General features: G+C 45.0%; 1 protein-coding gene across 1 annotated transcript in view; it reads left to right on the top strand.

Annotated features, from left to right (window-relative positions):
• The window catches only part of si:ch211-246m6.5 (von Willebrand factor D and EGF domain-containing protein), a 61,383-nt gene that overhangs the window by 29,763 nt on the left and 7,744 nt on the right, over positions 1–23,876 (top strand). Inside the window, exons 13-23 of the mRNA XM_056301579.1 lie at positions 53–189; positions 643–804; positions 3,989–4,093; positions 6,564–6,678; positions 7,196–7,452; positions 8,257–8,476; positions 9,454–9,591; positions 13,693–14,178; positions 16,901–17,071; positions 21,474–21,853; positions 22,673–23,150. Of these exons, the coding sequence (XP_056157554.1) occupies positions 53–189; positions 643–804; positions 3,989–4,093; positions 6,564–6,678; positions 7,196–7,452; positions 8,257–8,476; positions 9,454–9,591; positions 13,693–14,178; positions 16,901–17,071; positions 21,474–21,853; positions 22,673–23,150 (2,649 nt within the window). The remainder of the gene's footprint in view (positions 1–52; positions 190–642; positions 805–3,988; positions 4,094–6,563; positions 6,679–7,195; positions 7,453–8,256; positions 8,477–9,453; positions 9,592–13,692; positions 14,179–16,900; positions 17,072–21,473; positions 21,854–22,672; positions 23,151–23,876) is intronic.

Genomic DNA, 23,876 nt, shown 5'->3' with positions numbered 1-23,876 from the left:
CTCCTCTAATCGGTTGGTAAAATGACTAGATAACAAATTTTTTCTCTAACAGGTCAGCCAGTAGAGGTAACAGACTTGGAGAACAGTGGCTTGTGTGACATCAGAGTGTTCGACTGTCGCAGCGTGCGAGTCTTCGGCCTCGGTTTCATCGACTCTTCCGACCTCAGCTGCCATGCCACTAGACTCACGGTGAGAAACATCACGGACGACTTGTGCGGAAATGATTAGTCGATTAATCGATTAGCCAATCAACAGAAAATTAATTCATTCTAATTTTGGTCATCAGTTAAAATTTTTTTTTAATATCACATATTTGCTGGTTAAATTTGCGATTATCTTGTGCTCCAATTCATATCACAATGAAATTAATACTTTAAGGGCATTTTGGCTACTTGTCAGACTTAGTGAAAAGTTTTAAGCCTTTGGGAATACGTGATGGGCACTTGTTGTAATTTTTGGCATTTACGGACTAAAAGATTAATTGAAAAAAATAATCAACAGATTAATCAATGATAATAAATATAATTGTTAGATGCAGCCGTACATGCAACACTGCCATATGTGGGCTATTGCATGAAGGCTAGTGAGCAGGGCTGAATTTCAGTTGATGACGTCGCGTCATGTCTGTTGATGTCTCCACAGTACATGAATGGTGTTTGGGTACCAGGAGAGAAGCAGCGGACCAAAGCCACCTTCCTCAGCTCCAAGGCTCTGGACTGTGCCGTCCCTTCGCTCAGCAGCACGGCGGTCCACACAGAAGACTTCATGATGGATGACAAGCCCTATGCTCGCTGGGAGATGAAGGTAATGCTCTTGCTTTAACATTTGGAACAGTTTAGTGAGATGCTGAGAATGTATGTTTTTTTTTTACACACTCGTATAGTTAAATATACCGCAACTGGCAGCTTCCCAGTATAACCACTGGAGCAAGCGGAGGTCTGTCACATGGCTCGAGAACACCTCGATCATCATCTCAAGCGCATCATTGTCTTAAGCGTCTTAAGAGAAAATGTCCCTCATATCGTCCAACCCAGTTTTTTTTCAGTCAATTCAAATATTGAAACTTGCCATCTTAAAGTCACAAGCTTCTTTTTCTTTTTTTGTTGTTGTGACCTCAGGCTCCCATTGCCCCATCCTAACCCTGACCTGACTTATGTTTATCTCCAAGCACCTGCAGGCAAAGGGACTTTTTGGGGGGGGGGGTCCCCCCCCTTTTCTCCCCAATTGTATCTGGCCAATTACCCCACTCTTCCGAGCCGTCGTGGTCACTGCTTCACCTCCTCTGCCGATCCGGGGAGGACTGCAGACTACCACATGCCTCCTCCGATACATGTGGAGTCACCAGCCGCTTCTTTCACCTGACAGTGACGAGTTGCGCCAGGAGGACGCGCGTGGGGGAGGATCACGCTACCCCCCCCCCCCAAACAGGTGCCCTGACCAACCAGAGGAGGCGCTAGTGCAGCGACCAGGACACATACCCACATCCAGCTTACCACCCACAGACAAGGCCAATTGTGTCTGTAGGGACGTCCGACCAAGCCAGAGGTAACACAGAGATTCGAACCAGTGATCCCCGTGTTGGTAGGCAATGGAATAGACTGCTACGCCATCCAGACGCCCCCAAAGGGACTTTTTTATTTTAATTCAGTCTTCCTAGGAAGTTCTGCCATTGTATTCTTGTCTTGCTGAAAGTCTGCATCCACAGTTTTACCTTCGAGGAGTTTTTGAGAAAAATGTTAATCACGGCTAACATGGTCCAAACCAAACAATAGTAAGTCATTATAAAACTTTAAATATTCATGAGCACTAATGAGAAAATCAATCAGATAGCTTTACAGAGGGGCCAGGCTTTCATCCGACATCAGTGACTCCTTTTCTCGGCACAAAACAGCATCTGGGTTAGATATTGTTGGTGTTCTGTTGGTTCAGTCCATCTCAGTGTCTGGACTCACTCATAGCTATTATCTGAGACAGTAAATAACATAACAATTAACGGTGGACTTATTCTTAGCCTGCCTGTAACTTTGAAGCATTATTCAGCCAGGGGGCGTTGTCCTTAAATTATACTCATCTGAGTCATATTCATCCAACCCAGCTTTGGATTTGGTACTCCTCATCTCTCAAAGACTCAAGACTCAACCCAACAGAGACAAACACCTTCCCTCAAGTCATCTATTCTACTTTTTATAAGTCATGTTTCATGATATGCGTCCTTCATGAGCATCCCACCAAGTCACATTACTTGTATGTCCAAAACAGACTTGGTTAATAAAACAGATCCTGATTCTCATCTGATAATAGCTGGAGGCAGTCGTACAACACTGATGGATTTTTTTTTCTATTTTGTTTCATCTCATTGCAGTAAAAAAACAAGTGTTTCATGTTCATCCTGTTTTCTTTTCAATACAACACTGAAGAAAATCTGATAATAATGAAAAGGATGGGGAGGAAAACACAATTTATCCCAAACAGATACCACCAACAGCTTCTTCTTTCAAGTTTATCTGTCCTTACTAGGAGAAAAAAGAAGAAGAAAGCCACTTTATTTTGTCCTTGTACAGGTTACAATTAAATTCGTCTGCTGCATTTAAGCCATCCTATTGTATAGGAGCTGCAGCGCCCAGGGACCAACTCCAGTACTTCTTTCTGTTGCCTTGCTCAGGGGCACAGACAGTAGTATTAACCCTAACATGCATGCCTTTTGATGGTAGGAGGAAACCGGAGCACCCGGAGGAAACCAATGCAGACACAGGGAGAACATGCAAACTCCACACAGAAAGGACCTGGAACGGCCTGGGGTTCGAACCCAGGACCTTCTTGCTGTGAGGCAACAGTGCTAACCACTGGGCCACCATGCTGCCACTACTAGGAATGAGCTTAATCCATTCACTGCTTGTGTGTGTGTCTGTTTTTCTGTGCATGGTGGCAGTCTCACTGCCAGGTGAAAAGCAGAATGGTTAAATTTCAGCATCACACTTATAATTTCTCATTACCTTCACCAGGTGAGGACGGTGAACAGACTTTCCAACTTCAGCTAATGCTCCAAAAACAAACCACCGCTTCAAACATCTCGATGTGTACACTGTTATCCAGGGAAAGTTAAAAAGTCAGCAGCAGGCGTCCGGGTGGCGTGGTGGTCTACCCCGTTGCCTACCAACATGGAGATCATCAGTTCAAATCCCTGTGTTACCGTTTGCTTGGTCAGGCATCCCTACAGACACAATTGCCCGTGTCTGCGGGTGGGAAGCTGGATGTGGGTATGTGTCCTGGTCGCTGGACTAGCTCTTCTGGTCGGTTGGGGCGCCTGTTCGGGGGGGAAGGGGAACTGGCGGGAATAGCATGATCCTTCCATGCGCAACGTCCCCCTGGCGAAACTCTTCACTGTCAGGTGAAAAGAAGTGGCTGGCGACTCCACATGTATTGGAGGAGGCATGTGGTAGTCTGCAGCCCTCCCTGGATTGGCAGAGGGGGTGGAGCAGTGACCGGGATGGCTCGAAAGAGTGGGGTAATTGGCTGGATACAACTGGGGAGAAAAAGGGGGAAGATTCCAAAAAAAAAAGAAAAAAAGACAGCAGCAGTACAAATTGGTTCACCGGATGACAAGTGCTGTGAGTGATTGCAGATCGGGGTGCAGAGGTCAGGGCCTCAAGGTCTGTACTCTTTCACTGCGACTACAGGAGCTTTCAGAGAAATTTCAAAGTGTGAGGTAGGAAGGAGCTTTACGGGCAAGATGGATGGATTCATTTCCACTGCACTGAATGAAGTAACAGCACATATTGACTCAAAGAATGTTGTTATTGCCATGTGCTGTGTCAAAAACTCATCTGCTGTTCCAATTATATAGAAATCTGAGGGGCCACAAACGACACAGGCATCTTGGAGAATGATCCATCATTTCTATGAATGTAGGAAGTATTTTTTGACCCAATCAGCTGGAAGTGAAATCTGCTGGCCCGCTTACAACTTAACCCCTCCCCTTTGTGTGCAGGTGACCAATGACGGCTCTCAGTACAGCCATGCCAAGGTGCTGACGATCTACGATGGCATGTGCCAGGTCTGCGAGGCCTCGCGCTCTGGACTCTGTAAGTTAAAGGTAACTCTCGCATGCAGCAAACCAAAGCAGATTTAAACACTTGGCATGTCTTGATAAACACCAATAACGGAGTTTTCCCTGCCTGAGCTGATGATTTGGATTTTGCAAGAAATTAGCAAACCCATCAAAAAGTTGAGTGGTTGCAAGATAGCGAGACAGACAGACAGTGAGACAGACATATAGGCCTCAGCTATGCGTCTTCCTGGGACTTTTTGCTTGCAAGTTACCTACTTCAGGTGCAGGGAAAGAAAGATAAGGACAGGATCTGGGTTTGTCCTCTTTACACAGTGGACCAAGGCACATATCATGTGATCATGTTGTGAGTTAAACTCCAGAATATTCCACTCCATTATGTCCTATGAAACAGAGATAGCTTAAGGTTAAAATTTAGAAATTAACAACCAGCTGGCAGAGCTTATCTGTCGCTTCAGTAGATAAACAATGAACAATTCTGACAGTTAGCTGACACTTAACCAGTATCAGTGCACTCAGTAGAGAGCAGATCTACACACCAGGTGTATCTCCTCTTCTCCGGTGCTCAGACTTAGGCAACAGACCAGCTGAGGAGTTTGCACTCAATTGCAGTATAAAACAGGTTTTTCAAAGGTTTTGAATCACCGCAACCATGACAGGTCCCTGATCATACAATTATAACTACACAAAAATTATTAGGTGGACAGACCCAATAGTATATGAGATTAGCAGCGGACAGATACACACACACACACGGACAGGAAAAAAGTGTTTTTCCTTCCATTATAAGACTTTCACAGCAGCCAAGTTGATTGAACAGGAAATATGACAAAAAAGTTGTTAATATGCAGTGCTCAAGCTAAAAATCTACCTAATAAAAATGTTTTGCCTGTCAGTCTGTGGATGTGCGGCCTCCTAGGTGGACCCTCGCATGAATGCGAACAAGTCTAATATGAACTTGAACTTTCCAAAAAGAAAAGGTTTGCTATGCAACCATTTTGGTCCTAACCCTGTCTTTATTTGCACAATATATTAAAGCTGGGTAAACCGTTTATGCTCGCGCATGCGAGACTCACCTGTACGGCTGACTCAGATCGGGCAAGGATAGGTAACACTTCCTGTTTTGACTGCAACCTAGAAGAAGTTATTCCTTTATAACTTTTGCATTTTTTGTATTATCACAATTCTTTTAATAATGTGTGATCATGTCACTGCTAAATCTGAGTTGACTAGATTATCGACGGTTGACTCAAGGTTGCACAAAAAAATATTAGGCTGATGGGCCCAGGAGTATGTGAGATAAGCTGCGGGGACACACACACACACACAATATCCCCTTCAGGCTACTGCCTGGCGGAGATAACTAGGGTCAACCAATCCTGCATTTTAAGGCTCTAGCAGTGAGAAGGTCACAGGTCAGATACCCAGTGTCAGACAGTATTCCCATGACCTTTAGAAGTTTTTTGTAAGTGCTAGGAAGAAGAAATGACAGAGGAAGGATGACCCCCCCGCCTCATTTTAAAAGCTACTCTGAAGACTTTACATGCATTTATTTTACTCTATCCCTGGTGTGTTAGACAGCAGGTAATTCATGACTATACAGATCATTAACATTTGGTTTTTGAACACGTTTATGGTTACTGTGTGACAGTACTTTCCCAGGAAACATGATGGGGTACATGGGGTTTAATGTCTTCCTCATAACAGCCAAATGAGGAAGAAGAGGGAAGGTAGTGTTGAGTTTGAAGAAGTGGAGTTGTTGTGTCTAACAAGCAGATATGACAGAACACGCTGGTAGAAGACCTTGACCAACAGACTGTACAACATCAGTAAGTCAGACTCAGGTTCAAGGTGGTGACACAGCAGTGCTGGTGACTCAATTCATTTTCAATGGATGTGTGAGGTTTGCAGAGGTCAAACAACAGTCTAATTACTACCATCACTTTCAGTGTCAGTAGGGGAAACAACAAACACGATCCTCAGGTTTGCAAGATAAACAAGAGTAGAGGAAGACGATTTAGGAGAAGTGTCTGTGTGTGTGTATTGTGGGGGTATATAATTGTTGCTCGGGGAAGCTGATAGTGTGTTTAATGACTAAAACAGACACACAAGTAATTTACCATCCTTATGTGCAGCAGTCGTCTAATAAAAACCAACACACAACCTGCAGGCAACACACACACACACACACACACACATGCACAAACAAATACATGTGTGCTTAGCACTTTAACGCAGAAAAACAAGCTCAGGATGAAAAAGTAGGTTTTAGAGGTTTTCTGGAAGAATATGTGAATATGTACGCTGTTTTAACATGTTGTGACACATTTCACAAAACCCCCTCCTCCTCCTCACTCTCCCTTTCTCCCTCTATCGCCCCTTTTCACTCTCCCCTACTCTCTCTCTATTTATTTATTTGTTTATTTCTGTCTCCTTTCTCTCCCCCTTACCCTTCATTCTCTGTTCCCCTTCCTCGTGTCCTCTCTGTCTGGGTCAGGAGAGGACATGCAACATAGATGGGATGTGTTTCATAGAGGGAGACTCCAATCCCAGCAGCCCTTGCCTCCTGTGTGACCCAGATACCTCCAAATTCTCCTGGTCTGTGAATAAAGGTACAACCCGCTTAATTATCCTGTAGCGTCTGCTCTCACAGCCAGCACACTGCTCTCTCACATCACATCCTCCTGTCTTTTCATCAGTGCCACTGTCTCCAAACCACACAACATAGCTGGTCTCACAACCATCTGGTATCCTTCCTTTTAACTCTTGCTGGTACCCTTCTGTCACAAATCACTCCTGACACTCTTTTCCACCCACTCCACCCTGCATGCACTCTCTTCTTCCCCTCGCTTCTGCACTCCCTTTTACTTTGGACAGTTGACCCCAAGTATTTAAACTCATAAATGCATGCATGTGTATGTGTGTATACCTACATAAATCCCACTTCACAAATTTTACTAATAGTATTCCCACTTAAAGTATTTATCAAATGATATTTCTGAAAACAACAACACAATGTCGATCAAAATCCACAACAAACATCGCAATCTCTGCATAACCAGTCTATAATAAAACCACTTCACACAACCAGTGTCAACACTATTTCTTTCCTTGGCTCCTCCCCCTCAGTCAACGCTCCGCCCACCTTCCACCGGCTTCAAGGCGACCTGCGTACGTTCGCGGGGGAGAACTTTGTCTTCCAGTTCGCAGCGTCAGACCCCGAGGGCTCGGCCCTGCTCTTCCAGCTGGAGGAGGGGCCGGACAACGCTGTCCTCTCGCCGGCCGGCCTCCTCATCTGGAGGGTCCCCACCGAGGAGAGACGGGCGTGCTTCTTCCGCTTCACACTGTCGGACGAGTGCAATGCCCAAAGCACTTCCACAGTGGAGGTAATGAGTGTCGGTGGTAGATAGACAGACAAACACTACCAAAACTCAAGTACATAACAAACATCAGAGACATAAACCCCCATAATAAATCCTCTCAAAATCTGATTGGAACCAAATGTAAAATGATGAAGATGACCCATATCAGAGAGGAGAGGGGGAGTAAAGAGTGGAGGACAGAAGAGGGAAGCTTTTGTTCAGAAATGAAAAGTCAGTAGCAAGAATGCAATGGTGACTTGTTATCTTGGGATACATAACCCATAACTGGTTCAGATGTGATGTGATTGGTTAAATTTGCATATTTCATAATAGATAACTGCAGGATTAGCTCTCATTACCTTTTTTTACTACCATCAATATTTCACTGAAGACTACACAAAAGCTCAAACTGTTGAAGATCAGTGATTGCACTTCATGTTTGTTTCCAAAAACATTCCCTACGCACAAGCCTGAATCAGTAGTTATTGATTCTAATTAGGCTTATTTGCATATGGCTTGTAGGCGTCGGTTAATTTAATCAGTAATATCTGCATAATTTATGAGAAGGCATAGTTCAAAATTGTCAAAAAAATGTCAGGGTGGTAGGTCGGAGTTGGTTGGTGGGGATTCGACTGACTTTGCATGCCGGTTTCTGTCATAATCTGGAGGCTTTAACTGCAAACACACACACACACACACACACACACACTTTCTCTCTCTCTCTCTCTCTCTCTCTCTCTCTCTCTCTCTCTCTCTCTCTCTCTCTCTCTCTCTCTCTCTCTCTCTCTCTCTCTCTCTCTCCCCTCTCTCTCTCTCTCCCTGGTCCAGGTGGCTGTGGTGCCATGCGGCTGTCAGAACGGAGGCTCATGTGTGACAGACATCAGTTTCCCTGCCGGCAGCGGGAGGTTCCTGTGTGTTTGTCTGGAGGGGACGGGCGGAGACCTCTGCCAGGAGAGCATGGACAGGTGTGCGTCCAGTCCGTGCGTGACAGGCGTGTGTGTCAACATGGCTGACGGGTACAAGTGCGAGTGCCCCGCAGGACTAAGAGGTTGGTACTTCCTTTTTAAGATAATTGTTTTTTTTTTGTTTTGATTTTCCTTCCCTTTTTCTCTCCAGTTGTACCCGTCCAATTACCCCACTCTTCCGAGCCGTCCCAGTCGCCGCTCCACCCTCTGCCAATCCAGGGAGGGCTGCACACTACCACATGCCTCCTCCAATACATGTGGAGTTACCAGCCTCTTCTTTTCACTTGACAGTGAGGAGTTTCACCAGGGGGACATAGCACATGGGAGGATCACGCTGTTCCCCCCAGTTCCCCCTCCCCCCCGAACAGGTGCCCCAACCAACCAGAGGAGGCGCTAGTGCAGTGACCAGGACACATACCCACATCCAGTTTCCCACCTGCAGACATGGCCAATTGTGTCTGTAGGGACGCCCAACCAAGCCGGAAGCAACACGGGGATTCGAACCAACGATCCCCGTGTTGCTAGGCAACGGAATAGACCCCTATGCCACCTGGGATAGTACCACTTTCTGCAACTGTTTTTCATCATCTTCACTGTATTTGTTATACATTGGTTACTTTGATAACTGTTGGCAAATCAAATGGAATTTAATGAGACATTTGATATCACAAACACAAACCTCCTGTATTTCACTAAACGGGATTAGTATCTTATGTCAGGAGATAGGCAATCCAGCGTTGAAATGGTGTTGATTTTATATGTGGCCCACATACATACACCCACTTTATAAGCTAAAGTAGGGGCTCCAACAAGTTTTAGAAGCTAAACAGTTTATAACAAGTTTTATAAGCTAAAGTAGGGGCACCAACAGATGAGAAATGTGCATCCGGCATTGGATGTCAATGGTATTGCAGGGAATTCCTAGCATAGGTGTTTAACTGAAATAAAAAAGACACCCTGAACCATCTGTTTGGTGACAGGAGCTGATGTTCCTTGTGTAGGACTGATACAAAGCTATTATCACAAGTGGTGACTGATCTCTGCTGCGTGTCATTGCTAGGTGTAACATGCTTGGAGGACATTAACGAATGTGAGAGGAAGCCCTGTTTCCCAGGAGTCCAGTGTTTCAACAGCTTTGGCTCCTTCAGTTGTGGCCCCTGCCCTAAAGGCATGAGGGGAAATGGGACTGCGTGTAAAGGTAAGCATGGGCCTGCATCTTAAGGTAAGTCTGGTGTCTTGCCTATGGTCGCCCAGGGGTGTTTTAACACTACAACATATCAGGAAACAACTATCGATCACACAACTGCAGTCACAACACAGCGACATGAAGCCACAACTCAACAGTATAAAGTTAGACCACACAAAACCCACCGTCAAGTGGAGTATCTGAACTATAAAGCACTACTTGTATCTTGGTCTTCAAGTTCCACCAATCAATCACCAAAAATCACTGTACGGGTGCATCTCAAAAAATTAGAATATTGTGGAAAAGTTCATTATTTTCCGTAATTTAATTCAAAAAGTGAAACTTTCATATATTCTAGATTCGTTACACATAAAATGAAATATGTCAAGCCTTTTTTGTTTTAATCTTGATGATTATGGCTTACTGCTCATGAAAATCAAAAATCCAGTATCTCAAAATATTAGAATATTACATGAGACCAATCAAAAAAAGGATTTATAATACAGAAATGTCGACCTTCTGAAAAGTGTGTTCATTTATGCACTCAATACTTGGTCGGGGCTCCTTTTGCACGAATTACTGCATCAATGCGGCGTGGCATGGAGGCAATCAGCCTGTGGCACTGCTGAAGTGTTACGGAAGCCCAGGTTGCTTTGATGGCGGCCTTCAGCTCGTCTGCATTGTTGGGTCTGGTGTCTCTCATCTTCCTCTTGACAATACCCCATAAGCCACAGAAGGTCATTGCTGAAAGGGCTGGCTGTTCGCAGAGTGCTGTATCAAAGCATATCCATGGAAATTTGACTGGAAGGGAAAAGTGTGGTAGGAAAAGGTGCACAAGCAACAGGGATGACCGCAGCCTTGAGCGGATTGTCAAGCAAAGCCGATTCAAGAACTTGGGGGGGCTTCACAAGGAGTGAACTGAGGCTGGTGTCAGTGCACCAAGAGCCACCACGCACAGACATGCCCAGGAACTGGGCTACAAGTGTCACAGTCTTAGTGTCAAGCCACTCCTGAACCAGACAATGTCAGAAGCGTCTTACCTGGGCTAAGGAGAAAAAGAACTGGACCGTTGGTCAGCAGTCCAAAGTCCTCTTTTCAGATGAAAGTAAATGTTGCATTTCATTTGGAAATCAAGGTCCCAGAGTCTGGAGGAAGAGTGGAGAGGCACAGAATCCAAGTTGCTTGAAGTCCAGTGTGAAGTTTCCACAGTCAGTGATTTGGGGTGCCATGTCATCTGCTGGTGTTGGACCACTGTGTTTCATCAAGCCCAGAGTCAATGCAGCCGTCTACCAGGAGATTTTAGAGCACTTCATGCTTCCGTCTGCTGACAAGCTTTATGGAGATGCTGATTTCATTTTCCAGCAGGGCTTGACACCTGCCCACAGTGCCAAAACTACCATGGTATTACTGTGCTTGATTGGCCAGCCAACTCGCCTGACCTGAACCGGGGTATTGTCAAGAGGAAGATGAGAGACACCAGACCCAACAATGCAGACGAGCTGAAGGCCACCATCAAAGCAACCTGGGCTTCCATAACACTTCAGCAGTGCCACAGACTGATTGCCTCCATGCCACGCCGCATTGATGCAGTAATTCGTGCAAAAGGAGCCCCGACCAAGTATTGAGTGCATAAATGAACACACTTTTCAGAAGGTCGACATTTCTGTATTATAAATCCTTTTTTTGATTGGTCTTATGTAATATTCTAATATTTTGAGACACTGGATTTTTGATTTTCATGAGCTGTAAGCCATAATCATCAAGGTTAAAACAAAAAAGGCTTGACATATTTCACTTTATGTGTAACGAATCTAGAATATATGAACGTTTCACTTTTTGAATTAAATTACGGAAAATAATGAACTTTTCCACAATATTCTAATTTTTTGAGATGCACCTGTATATATTAAAACTTGAGGTTCAAAATCAACAAGTAGTCATGCTGAGTAGAAAATGGTAATGCAGCCAGAAACACGGGCACGGTGGGCGGCATAGTGGCCCAGTGGTTAGCGCTGTCACCTCACAGCAAGAAGGTCCTGGGTTCGAACCCCGGGTTTGTCCAACCTTGGGGGTCATCCTAGGTCATTCTCTGTGTGGAGTTTTCACACAGAGAACACACACGGGTTTCCCCGTGCCTGCAGTGGGTTTTCCCCGGTTGCTCCGATTTCCCTCACCATCAAAAAGACTCCCGTCTGTGCCCCTGACTGAGGCATGGCAAGACGAATTTGGAGTTGGTCCCCGCGTGCTGCACGACGGCTGCCCACTGCTCCTAGCTACACAGCTAGGATGGGTTAAATGCAGAGCTTAATTTCCCCACGGGGATTAATATAGTATATATATATAAATCACAATATTAAATACATGCCAAACAAAACACCAAAAGTGAATGGAAATGTACATTTCAAAACCTGTCAAGTTAAGTGAACAACGCCTGAGTAAAGAAGCATGAGAGTGGGTGGCAGGGGGTTTGGGAATCTAGTAAATACTGTATGAGCCAGTTCTTACTTAAACTCATGTTCCCATGTAACAACCTCTCCATTCCAAGTTTTGGTATATTTTGCTCTGTCATATATAAGTAATTACTTAAATTTCTTATAGCAAAACCTTCTCTACCCTGGGTTTGTCTGGGAGAGTCCTCTCCGTTGTGGTCCTCCTTGCAGCCCTCTGATCTTAAGCCGAGTGACATTTGATCGACTCGTTTCACCTCCCTCCTTGGTTCGTTGCCTAAAATACACATCGTCTATCAGGGCTGCACAGGAGTCACGCCATGGTGGTCATAAATATCCAGCGGGCTGCCGTAGATTCAACACAGCAGCAAACAGCACGCCTCGATGAAAAAGGCTCTTTGTGACGAAATTTCTTTCCTTTTTTTTTAATTAAGTAAACGTAACTTGCCTTGATGTGCAGAAATTTTGTGGTAAAATAACATTCCCTGCACCAGTCGTGGCCCTTGTGTGTTTGATGAAATACACGTGTAGGATTTCCGGATGACGTTATCGGAGTCTGAAGCACTTCGACTCCCCGAGAGGAGGCGTTTTGGAAGATTTGAATTACAAAATAAAAGAAATGGTCTGTTTGGACAATTGAGGCTAGAATTTTGTTTTACTTTTCTGCTGTGTTTTCATTCGAGTTTTGCAAGAAATGAGAAAGGAAATTGTTTGAGTGTATAGTTTTTTTCCCCACAATGTGCTGATTTGATACCGTTGTGTATAATATTCCAGATTCTGCAGACTACTGCAGATAATTCTGAAGCAGCACAGTACATGAAAGGGTATTTTTACTGTGGCTACCACCCCATTCACTAATAATGCAGTATAAATACATGACGAAGTGCAAAGGCTACTACAGTATATAGGGTTCAACTTTAGAAATCACCACCCCCCAACACACACACGCACACACACGCACACGCATATGCACACGCACACACCCACATCATCATATAAAAACACACTGGCTGTAAAGTTTGTTTGACTTACTGCCATGACTGCAGACTGTCACCGTCAATCAGCGTCTCTGCTATGCTCACTGTTAGCTTTAGCGCCCGCGCTGCTCATAAATGTGTTGATAAGCTGTGAGAGGTAACCATGCCTCACTGGGACCACTACACACACACACACACACGAGTTTGAAAATCCATTTCACCGTCCTTATTTTCACTGGGATTTTGTTTGTAAAACGTTTCCCCCTTTACTCCACATTATCTACTTATCAGTCTAGGACCACGCATGTCTTTGCACAGTCTGAGTGTGCTGGGTCTGACCTTTGACCTCCATCCTTTGTTTGTCTATAATGTTGGCAGTCTAAGAATTGAAGCTATTACAGTTACAGTATATTTACTACTGTTCTACTGTATTCATTATAAGCTTCTCTCTTTCTGCCCATAGTTCACTTTCTGTCCTTTCTCTCTGTTCTCTCTCTCTCTCTGTTCTCTCTCTCTCTCTCTCTCTCTCTCTCTCTCTCTCTGTTCTCTCTCTCTCTCTCTCTCTCTCTCTCTCTCTCTCATCTCTCTCTCTCTCTCTCATCTCTCTCTCTCTCTCTCTCTCTCTCTCTCTCTCTCTCTCTCTCTCTCTCTCTCTCTCTCTCTCTCTCTCTTACCCTCCCTCCATACAGGAGTTTTAAGGCAAGGCACCACTCCTCCATCTGCTCCTCGTTCAACCATCTACAAGATCCCAGATGTTCTCCAACAACCATCCAAACCTAAGACAGACGCTTTCCGGAAGACTTCAAGTGTTCGCTCCACCCAGACTAAACCAAACACAACTGAAACAGTCCCAGGTATTGTCCTAGACCTGTCCGAAACCAAGAGTTCCACTTTGAGCAAGGTTCCAGGAATTATCCTCAACCCTTCCCAAAGTCACACAAACCCTTCGAGGAATATCTCAGGAACTACACCCAACCTGTCACAAACCAAGAAAGACACTTTGAGGAATGCTGGGGTAGTTATCCCTGAACCCTCTCATACTGAAACAGGAACTGCCAAGGACAGCCCAGGAACAACACTAGACCCAGCCGGACATAATCTGGCCAAATTCAAGGAGTCCATCACCGAGACGCCAGTTGCAGTCCAGCCAACAGGGAATGGAAGACCACCAGCTGGTAGGGGCGTTTCAAATTATATATCTATGCAGTACTGAGGAAAATGATATGAGGGTAGTGGTTTTTAAAACATTTTTTTTACATTTTTTATTGTGATATCAGAGGAAAATTCATCCTAAATATTACAGCAAATTCAGGGGGCAGCTGGGAATCCGCCACAGCCAGGAATCAAACCCGGATAGCCCAGACCATGGGCGACTGCAGTAACCAGTCAACTAAAGGGTCTGACCCATTAGTTGACTGGGACTGGTTAGTGCAGTCGCCCGTGGTCCAGGCTATCCGGGTTTGAAGCGCAGACCCTTTAGTTGACTGGTTAGTGCAGTCGCCCGTGGTCTGGGCTACCCAGGTTTGATTCCTGGCTGCGGCGGCAGCTGGCTGGCTGCCCCCTGAATTCACTACATTGGTGTCAGAAGCGGGATGATGCAGCCATGAGGCCACTGGAAGACTATGTGCCCAGAGACGTGAGGGAGCTGATATGCTGAAGCGAGGGGATGCGCTTCCCGAAGGAGGAGGGTTGTGTAACAACCATGGATGACTAGACTCGCTAGCCCTTGGCTAATGGATCAGACCCTTTAGTTGACTGGTTACTGCAGTTGCCCGTGGTCCGGGCTATCCGGGTTCGAGTCCTGGCTGCGGCAGATTCCCGGCTGCCCCCTGAATTCGCTACAATAGCTTAACAGATTGGAATACAAGCAAACATGTCCTCCATGTTCATTACAGAGAACATCGCTGATACAACGAAACATGAAAGAGACATTTAACAACATTTACTTTTACATACAATTGACGACTTTCCTTGGGGTCTAAAAACTGTAGACATAAGGGGAGGGAAAGGGAGCATTACTGAGAATTATACAACGGGTAGATTTGATGTTTTAAACCAGGGTTACAATAGAGAGGGCCCACTGACAGTTTTATAGTACTCCTCTATGAAGTAGGAAGCTGATAGTAAGATAGTTAAGGGTTTGAACCAGCGTCCACAGAAAAGCATTACCCTGAACCTTTTCACCACCTCATAACAGAGGATTGTGGCATACTGAGAGATTTTTATTCTGTTCTCTTTGCTGTCATCTTCCATCTATGGCACTGAGCTGGCTGCTGGAGACTGAATGGGCACAAAGCACATTTGTTGCAATGGTCACATAAGACTTTTTTTCTTGTGTAAATGTTACGTTAAATGGCCCATAGTATGATGACGAATAGCAAGAAAAATGTAGTAGAAAGCATTGTATGGTGGCCAAACAACTCGTCTTGTTCTTCCTCAAGAAAATGTGAGCCAACACTGGCGTCAACTGCAGCTGTGGTTTCTGTGACTTGTTTAAAAGCAACTTTCCTTTAGATTTACATGCAAACAAATGTCCTTTTTGGCATTTTCCATTCCGGAGTACTAAAAGCTAATCCACAAATATTCAAAAATGAATGTTTTAATAATTGTTAATTTTAATGATTAATGTTGTGGCGAAGGGCATGGGTGCAAGTCTATGAATACTGGGATGGCATCCAGTGCTTTACCTGTGCTCCCATCGATAGGGTTAGTGGTTGTGTCAGGAAGGGCATCCGACATAAAATGTTGCCAAATCAGTACGGGGCTTGACAAGACCATACCAGATAGGTAGAGGCTCCATACCGGATTGGTCAAGCCCTGGGTTAACAATGGCTGCCTTTGGTGCTGTGCCTTCACAGGGTACTGATGGAAACTACAAAATCCACTGTGGTGACCCCTGAGAAACAGGGAATAAGTTGAAAGAAGAAGAAGAATTTTAATGACTAATGTCTGGTTAGGCTTTCTCAGAAAAAATGATGCAGCATATAGTAGTGTTTTATATCTTCACCTTAGCCAGCCATAGTATGAGTTAGAATAAAGCAGGTAGTGCCAAGTTTGAATAGAAAGTGAAGTTGTGGGGCATCCCGGTGGCGTGGCTGTCTATTTTGTTGCCTACCAACACAGGGATCTCCGGTTCGAATCCCCGTGTTACCTCCGGCATGGTCGGGTGTCCCTACAGACACAATTGGCCTTGTCTGTGGGTGGGAAGCCGGATGTGGGTATGTGTCCTGGTCGCTGCACTAGCACCTCCTCTGGTTAGTCGGGGGGCCTGATCAGGGGGAGGGGGAACTGGAGGGAATAGCGTGATCCTCCCACACACTACATCCCCCTGGTGAAACTCCTCACTGTCAGGTGAAAAGAAGCGGCTGGTGACTCCACATGTATTGGAGGAGACGTGATAGTCTACAGCCCTCCCCGGATCGGCAGAGGGGGCGGAGCAGTGACCAGGATGGCTCGGAAGAGTCGGGTAATTGGCTGGATACAATTGGGGAGGAAAAGGGGGGGGGGTCCAAAAAAAAAAAGAGAAAAGAAAGTGAAGCTGTTGTGGTTAACAAGCAAATATGACAGAACACGCTGGTAGAAAACTTTTACCAACAGATAGTATGACATCAATAAGTAAAAGTCAGGTTCAGCCATGTTTTTTTTTTTTTTGTTTTTGTTTGGCAGTGGGGAAGGTGCTGACACAACACTGATGACTTTGGTTCATTTTGAATCAACTTCTGAGATTCTGCACAGACACCAGTTCAGTAACTAGTACCACCATAGGTGTCAATATGTTAACCACAAACGGCAACTTCAGGATTGTAGCTGTAAGAATGCCGTGAAGATGGCAGCTCTGGCTGTCTGGATAGAGGAGAGTCTATCCTTCATGGGCTAACTACAGTCTTTGTGTCCCAGGGTCCACTCAGTCCCCATCTGTCAACGTGTCCTTCACGTGTGCCACCAGGCCCTGCTTCCCCGGCGTGCAGTGCATCAACCGCCGGCCGCCACACGTCGGCTACGTCTGCGGCCGCTGCCCGCCTGGGCTCCATGGAAATGGACGCGTCTGTACAAAGAAGGCCAAAACTGGTGGGAATTTTCTTTCTTCTCATTAGACTTATGACAAAATGAGTGTCCTCCCAAAACTGGTATCTCAGTTTTTATAGAGTTTGAGTAATGTTTGATTTATAAGAAAAAAACTATGTTGTCTTTGGGCGGCACGGTGGCGCAGTGGTTAGCGTGGTCGCCTCACAGCAAGAAGGTCCTGGGTTTGAACCCCGGGGTAGTCCAACCCTGTGTCTGCATGGGTTTCCTCCGGGGACTCTGGTTTCCTCCCACAGTCTAAAGACATGTAGATCAGGTGAACTGACCATACTAAATTGTCCCTAGGTATGTGTGTATGTGTGTGTGTGTGTGTGTGTGTGTGGGCCCTGTGATAGCCTGGATGACACGATCAGCGTTACACTGGCGGCCTGTCCAGGGTGTCTCCCTGCCTGCCACCCAATGACTGCTGGGATAGACTCCTGCATCCCCGCGACCCTGAGAGCAGGATAAGCGGTTCAGATAATGGATGGATGGATATGTTGTCTTTACTACAGCGTAGAAGCTGCAGCTATCCAACTAGCTAAACTCGTTTGCAAAATTATGACTTGAGTCATAGTAATCATTACTTAGTGTTTACTGTGGCTCTTTACACCATCTTACACCGACAGAGTGAAAACTGAAACAAAAACAATATAAACAATCACCATTTTGTTGATAGCATGTGTTTTTTTTCAAATATAAATACATGTAAATAAAACCCTTTTAATTACAAACAAATCAAATGGTTTTTCATGTAAATAACTTTTAACATTAACTTGTAAGTGTAACAATTAAATGTCGCCATAGCGGATCATCCATTTCCATCTCTTCCTGTCCTCTGCATCTTTCTTTGTTACGACAGCCACCTGCATGTCTTCCCTCACCACATCCATAAACCTCCTCTTTGGCCTTCCTCTTTTCCTCTTGCCTGGCAGCTCCATCTTCAGCATCTTTCTCCCAATATACCCAGCATCTCTCCTCCACACATGTCCAAGCCATCTCAATCTTTCCTCTCTTGCTTTGTCTCCAAACCGTCCAACCTGAGGTGTCCCTCTAATATAATCGTTCCTAATCCTGTCCTTCTTCAGTATCTTAGCATCTTCAACTCCGCCACCTCCAGCTCCACCTCCTCTCTTTTCACCAGTGCCAGTGTCTCCAAACCATATAACATAGTAGCTGGTCTCACTATCATCTTGTAAACCTTCCCTTTAACTCTTGCTGCTACCCTTCTGTCATAAATCACTCCTGACACTCTTCTCCACCCTGCCTGCACTCTCTTCCACACTCCGCAATACTTTGAACAGTTGACTCCGAGTATTTAAACTCAGGGGAGAGAGAGAGGATGACATGCAGCAAAGGGTCCAGGCTAGATTCGAACCCAGGCCGCTGCGGTAAGGACTCAGCCTTGGTATGTGCTCTACCAGGTGAGCCACCGGGCACCCCCATCACCTCTCCTCTTAACCTAGCTTCCACTATTCTTTCCCATATCTTCATTCTGTGGTTGATCAACTTTATACTTCTGTAGTTACTACAACTCTGTACATCACCCTTATTCTTGAAAATGTGTGTGCGTGTGTCCGCAGCTAATCTTGCAAACTCCTGGACCTGTCAGCCTAAAAATGTTTCCGCACAGTTATGACTGGAGCTTTAAAGAGTTTTAAAGAACCCGTATGGTGAAGAACCTCTCGTGGTTGCAGTGATTAAAAACCCTCGAAAAACGTTTGTTCTCGCTTTGGCCGCTTCCTCTCTTTATTCGCTCTCTAGCTCGCTCGATCAACGCTGCTTTCCATCGCTGCCCGCTCTGAGTCAACCGTGCACATGCGTGACTCACATCTACCGCTGAATCAGATCAGGCAGCGATAGTGTCAAAACCAAAACGTTACGCATTTGGGCATGAGTCTTGAAAGTAAATAAGAAGTCGATTGTATTTTGCAAGCCAGCAAATCATTCACTGCTGATCCCAGCAAGGGGGAACAGGACGAATCAAAAATAATTGGCCTTATTCACCTCGCTACCATGTGCCACAGTCTCCAGTGTTAAAACTCTGCAATAAAAATACAATTTCCAGAGTAGGATTAATCAGTCACAGCTGGAAATCATCTCAGTAGCTACAAAACAGTTACCCTGGCAGAGCTAGGTTTTCTTACCATTGTTTTATTGCTATAGAATGAATGAAAGAATCAGCAGAGCAGCCATTTGCCCTTCATTCATTTTATATCATGAAAATCGCAACCGTTAAACATATCTGACGTCTTTTAATCAGGGCTTTGAAATTATGATCGCTTGATCTCTGTCATTTCATGTCAGACTTGGTTGCTTTCGTGCGAGGGTCCACCTAGGAGGCTGCACATCCACATGTGTGTATCTGTCAGTTATGACTATATGATCTAGGACCACTGGTTTTTCTGTCTGTGTGCATGTATTTTGGAGATCTGCACTCTACTGGGTGCACTCCTCTAGTTTCAGTTTGTAAAATTCAATTCAGTTGACCACCGTTATTTTTGGTTTTTAAAACACAGTTATAAACCATTCACACTGCGTCTGTCCATTTGCAGAATGTTTTAAAATGCGGCGTATAGATGTTGTCAAACTACTGCATGTATTCTCAGCGCATTTTTAATTACCGTGCATCTGATGACCAGACGGTTTCAAATGAGTGATTGATCACTACAGAACGTACTGTAATACCAGTACTGATAGAAATCTTTGGAACAGTCATAGTAATTTTGACAGTAATATCAGCAGAAGAGTTAACAGTAGTAACAGTTGTAGTAGAGTCAAATGCAGTGGTAGTTGTGTTGATGATAGGGATAAAAGTGGTTGTAAAACTAGCACTGAGTCTGCTGTAGAAACCTTCAGGTTTCTGGGATCCATAATCCCCCAGGACCCAAGGTGGGCACCCAACATGTACACAATCATCAAAAACCCAGCAGAGGATTTATGTTCTATGCTAGCTCAGGATGTTCAACCTGCCTCAGGAACTGCTGATTCAGTTCTACTCTGCAATAATCCAGTCTGTTCTCTGCACATCCATCACCGTCTGGGTTGGCTCGGTCACCATACAGGACAGGGACAGATGACAACGGACAGTTAAGTCTCATTGGTGCCAACCTGCCCTCCATTCAGGGCTTATACAGCTCCAGAGTCAGGAAACGGGCAGGCAACATCATTTTAGACCCATCACATCCTGGTCACAACCTGTTCCAACTCTTCCCCTCTGAATAAACAACACATGGACACAGGCACAAGCCAGAAATCAGCCACATCAGGAGGATTCAAATGCTAGAGAATAAAAGTAAGTTTTGAGCTGAGACTTGAGAGTCGATGGAGGGGGCAGATCTTGCAGGGAGGGAAATGCTGTTTCACAGTCTACGGGCTGCAACCACAAAACTACAAAACAATGTATGCCAAACAACCAGATACAGAAAAGTTTCTTTCTGCAGGCCATTACTCAGATGAACACTTAAAACAGTCATACAGTGTCAGAAACAATCCCTGTGCAATGTACCTGTAACACTGAACATCCGCTGTCCCTACAAATACTATATACTACATTATCTATATCTATCTAGCAGCACGGTGGCCCAGTGGTTAGCACTGTTGCCTCACAGCAAGAAGGCCCTAAAATCGAACCCCAGGCCGTCCCAGGTCCTTTCTGTGTGGAGTTTGCATGTTCTCCCCGTGTCTGCATGGGTTTTCTCTGGGTGCTGCAGTTTAATCCCACCATCAAAAGACATGCATGTTAGGGTTAATACTCTTGCCTGTGCACCTGAGCAAGGCAATAGGAAAAAGAACTGGAGTTGGTCCCTGGGCGCTGCAGCTGCCCACTGCTGCTGTACAAAAGGATGGATTAAATGCAGAAGACAAATTTCATTGTAGCCAAAAAAAAAAACCAAAAAACTAAAAAACCAAAAAAAAACAACTGTACAATGACAATACTAAAGTGGCTTTCTTTCTTTCTTCTATCTCTATATAACCACACTGTATGTACTGTATATTGTATACATGCATATTCTGTCATGTCCACCTACCTCATGTGTATAAAGTAACCTTGCTCACATTTATCCAGCATCTTTTCACTCTGCACCATTGCACTATTGTCTACCTGTTATGACATCATTTTTTACAATATTCTTTCTATATACATCCATATCTGTACATAGTAGTTAAATGTTTATGTTTACCTTGTTGTCTTTGTTTTAGCTGTATGTCTATTCTGTGTAATTACATGGAGAGCAATGAAGGAACCGCAGTCAAATTCCTTGTTTGTGTTGGCCTACACATAGTTGGCCAAATAAACTTGGTTCTGATTCTGATTTACTCACTGCCCGTGATAGCCTTCTTTTAACCTTCACTATGAAAAATCAACTGATTGAACGACTGATTTATTGTTACTTGTTTCCTCCAGTATCCAACCACCTGCCTCAGCAGCAGACACTAGGCAAGAGCAGTCGATCCCCGAATGGCGGTGGGGGAAGTAAAGTCTCCCAGCTCCACCTTCCCCCTCTGCCCCCCCGGCACGGAATCAAACACCTGTCCTCGTCTGTTACCAGAGCCAGCCACCTGCGCCCAGGTCTCACACCAGGCCGTGGAGGAGGGACAGGAAGGAGGGAGGCAGTTACCGCCACTGCTGATGTCTCTAAACTGTCGACTGCCACCCTCCGTCTCACCACAGATGCCCATGTCATTCGCCAAAGTGTTAAACCCAGAACCAATGCCAGGATTCACACCAGAACCGGCATTACAACCCCCACAGAGTTTGTTGTGCCCCATGTGACTGTCTCTAAGGTTGGTGTACCATTTCTGGATTTTATTATTCTGACCAAGCAGCTGTTCAGGTTCTTTATACTAAGGAAACTCCCCATTTCATACCCCACTGACAAATATACAGTTTTCAATGGAAAATAAACTGGAAAAAACTTGCCAGAAATGTCTTTTTGTTTTTGTAAATGGTTAAGGTTATATTGAAACCAATGTTACCTAATTATATATATTACCCCCCCCCCTTTTCTCCCCAATTGTATTGTATCTGGCCAATTACCCCATTCTTCTGAGCCGTCCCGGTCGCTGCTCCACCCCCTCTGCCAATCCGGGGAGGGCTGCAGACTACCACATGCTTACTCCAATACATTTGGAGTCGCCAGCCACTTCTTTTCACCTGACAGTGAGGAGTTTGTCCAGGGGGATGTAATGCATGGGAGGATCACGCTATTCCCCCCAGTTCCCCCTCCCCTCCAAACAGGCAACCCGACTGACCAGAGGAGGTGCTAATGCATCGACCAAGACACATACCCACATCCGGTTTCCCACCCGCAGACATGGCCAATTGTGTCTGTAGGGACGCCCGACCAAGCCGGAGTTAACGCAGGGATTCAAACTGATGATGATTGGTGGCCAATGGAATAGACTGCTACGCTACCCGGACACCCCCATAATTATAATTATTATGATTGAAAATTGTAAAAGGTCATTGTCATCTGCCATCTTTCATGAATAAAAAATAATAATGAAAAATGTTTAATTTGACGTAGGAATTACCTCTCATTATCCAGTGAGCTTCCTCACAGCACAGATATTGTAACATCTTCTACCCTTCTCTTCTAACAGACCACCAAGTCCTCCAAGATAAGTTTGCCAGCTCCTCACCCCTCCCCTGTTCCAGGCGCAGTGACACGGTCCAAGCAGGCAGTCCACCCGGCGACCACGCAGACCAAACCTTGGACACCTCCTAAACCCGCCCCTCCACTGACAGCAGCCCTCACTGCTCTCTCCTTCTCCCTCTCTGAGTCAGAGTTCTCTGCAGATGGAGATGAGACAGAACTCCCGTCAGAGGGCCAGCAATTCATGCAGGTTTTACCTGGCCTGCCCATCATGACGCTGGGCAGGAGGTTCAATGGTTCCCCCTTCTCTAGAGATACCACAGTCCAGCCAGGAGCCAGGACTAGAGCATCAGCAGACCAGGCTTCAACGTCATGCGTGGACCGGCCTTGCTTCCCAGGGGTCCAGTGTGAGCCAGCCAAGGAAGGAGGCTTCCACTGCAGCAGATGCCCTGTAGGATACACTGGAAATGGCCTGACCTGCAGAGGTACCCACCCCGGCTTCTATAGACCCCATTTAACCTTAACAATAGTCAAAACGAAATACCAAATTTCTCCTTTTTGACAAGGGTATGGATGTCACCAGCCCTCGGTCAAATGAAAATGGAGAATAATTCCAACCATTTCAAATCTTCTTGGAGATTCAAATAGAATTTTGAAAAGAATTCTGATCAATTTAAAGCCTACAGATCTGACTCCAGCAAACCCGTTTAATGTTCATTTACAATATCGATATGTGTCATGAGTGTATCAGAGATTTTTGTTCCATTTTTCCATTTAACTGTACTTTCAGGTCTCCGTTAAAGTTCATATTTGAAAATTGGTGTAATTTTACATAAAAAATTGAAGATGTAGTAGTAGTAGCACTTTATTCATCATAGAAGGAAAATAACTATCAGACAACATCAGTTGCAAAAGCACAGTACAGTCTAATTTAAGGCAATTAAAGTTAAAACAAATAGATAAAATACATCAACCACTCTTGCTTACTCTTTTAACTCCTCCTAGAGGCCAGATTATACATTTGGGTTGGGCAGACAACCCTTAATTTCATTCAAAATCTCATATCTAGGGAGAGTCAGCCCTGGATCAAATCACATATGAAATTATTCTTAGTATAGTAGGTGGTTGGTATTCATTGAAGCCCCCTAAAGCACCTGAAAATATAAATTTGTTGACATAAAAGTTTCTCGGGGGTTGTTGGTTAGCATAAT

The sequence above is a fragment of the Lampris incognitus genome, chromosome 21 (assembly GCF_029633865.1).
Source record: "Lampris incognitus isolate fLamInc1 chromosome 21, fLamInc1.hap2, whole genome shotgun sequence".
Lineage (NCBI taxonomy): Eukaryota > Metazoa > Chordata > Actinopteri > Lampriformes > Lampridae > Lampris > Lampris incognitus.
This window is presented reverse-complemented; position numbering and strand designations above follow the sequence as displayed.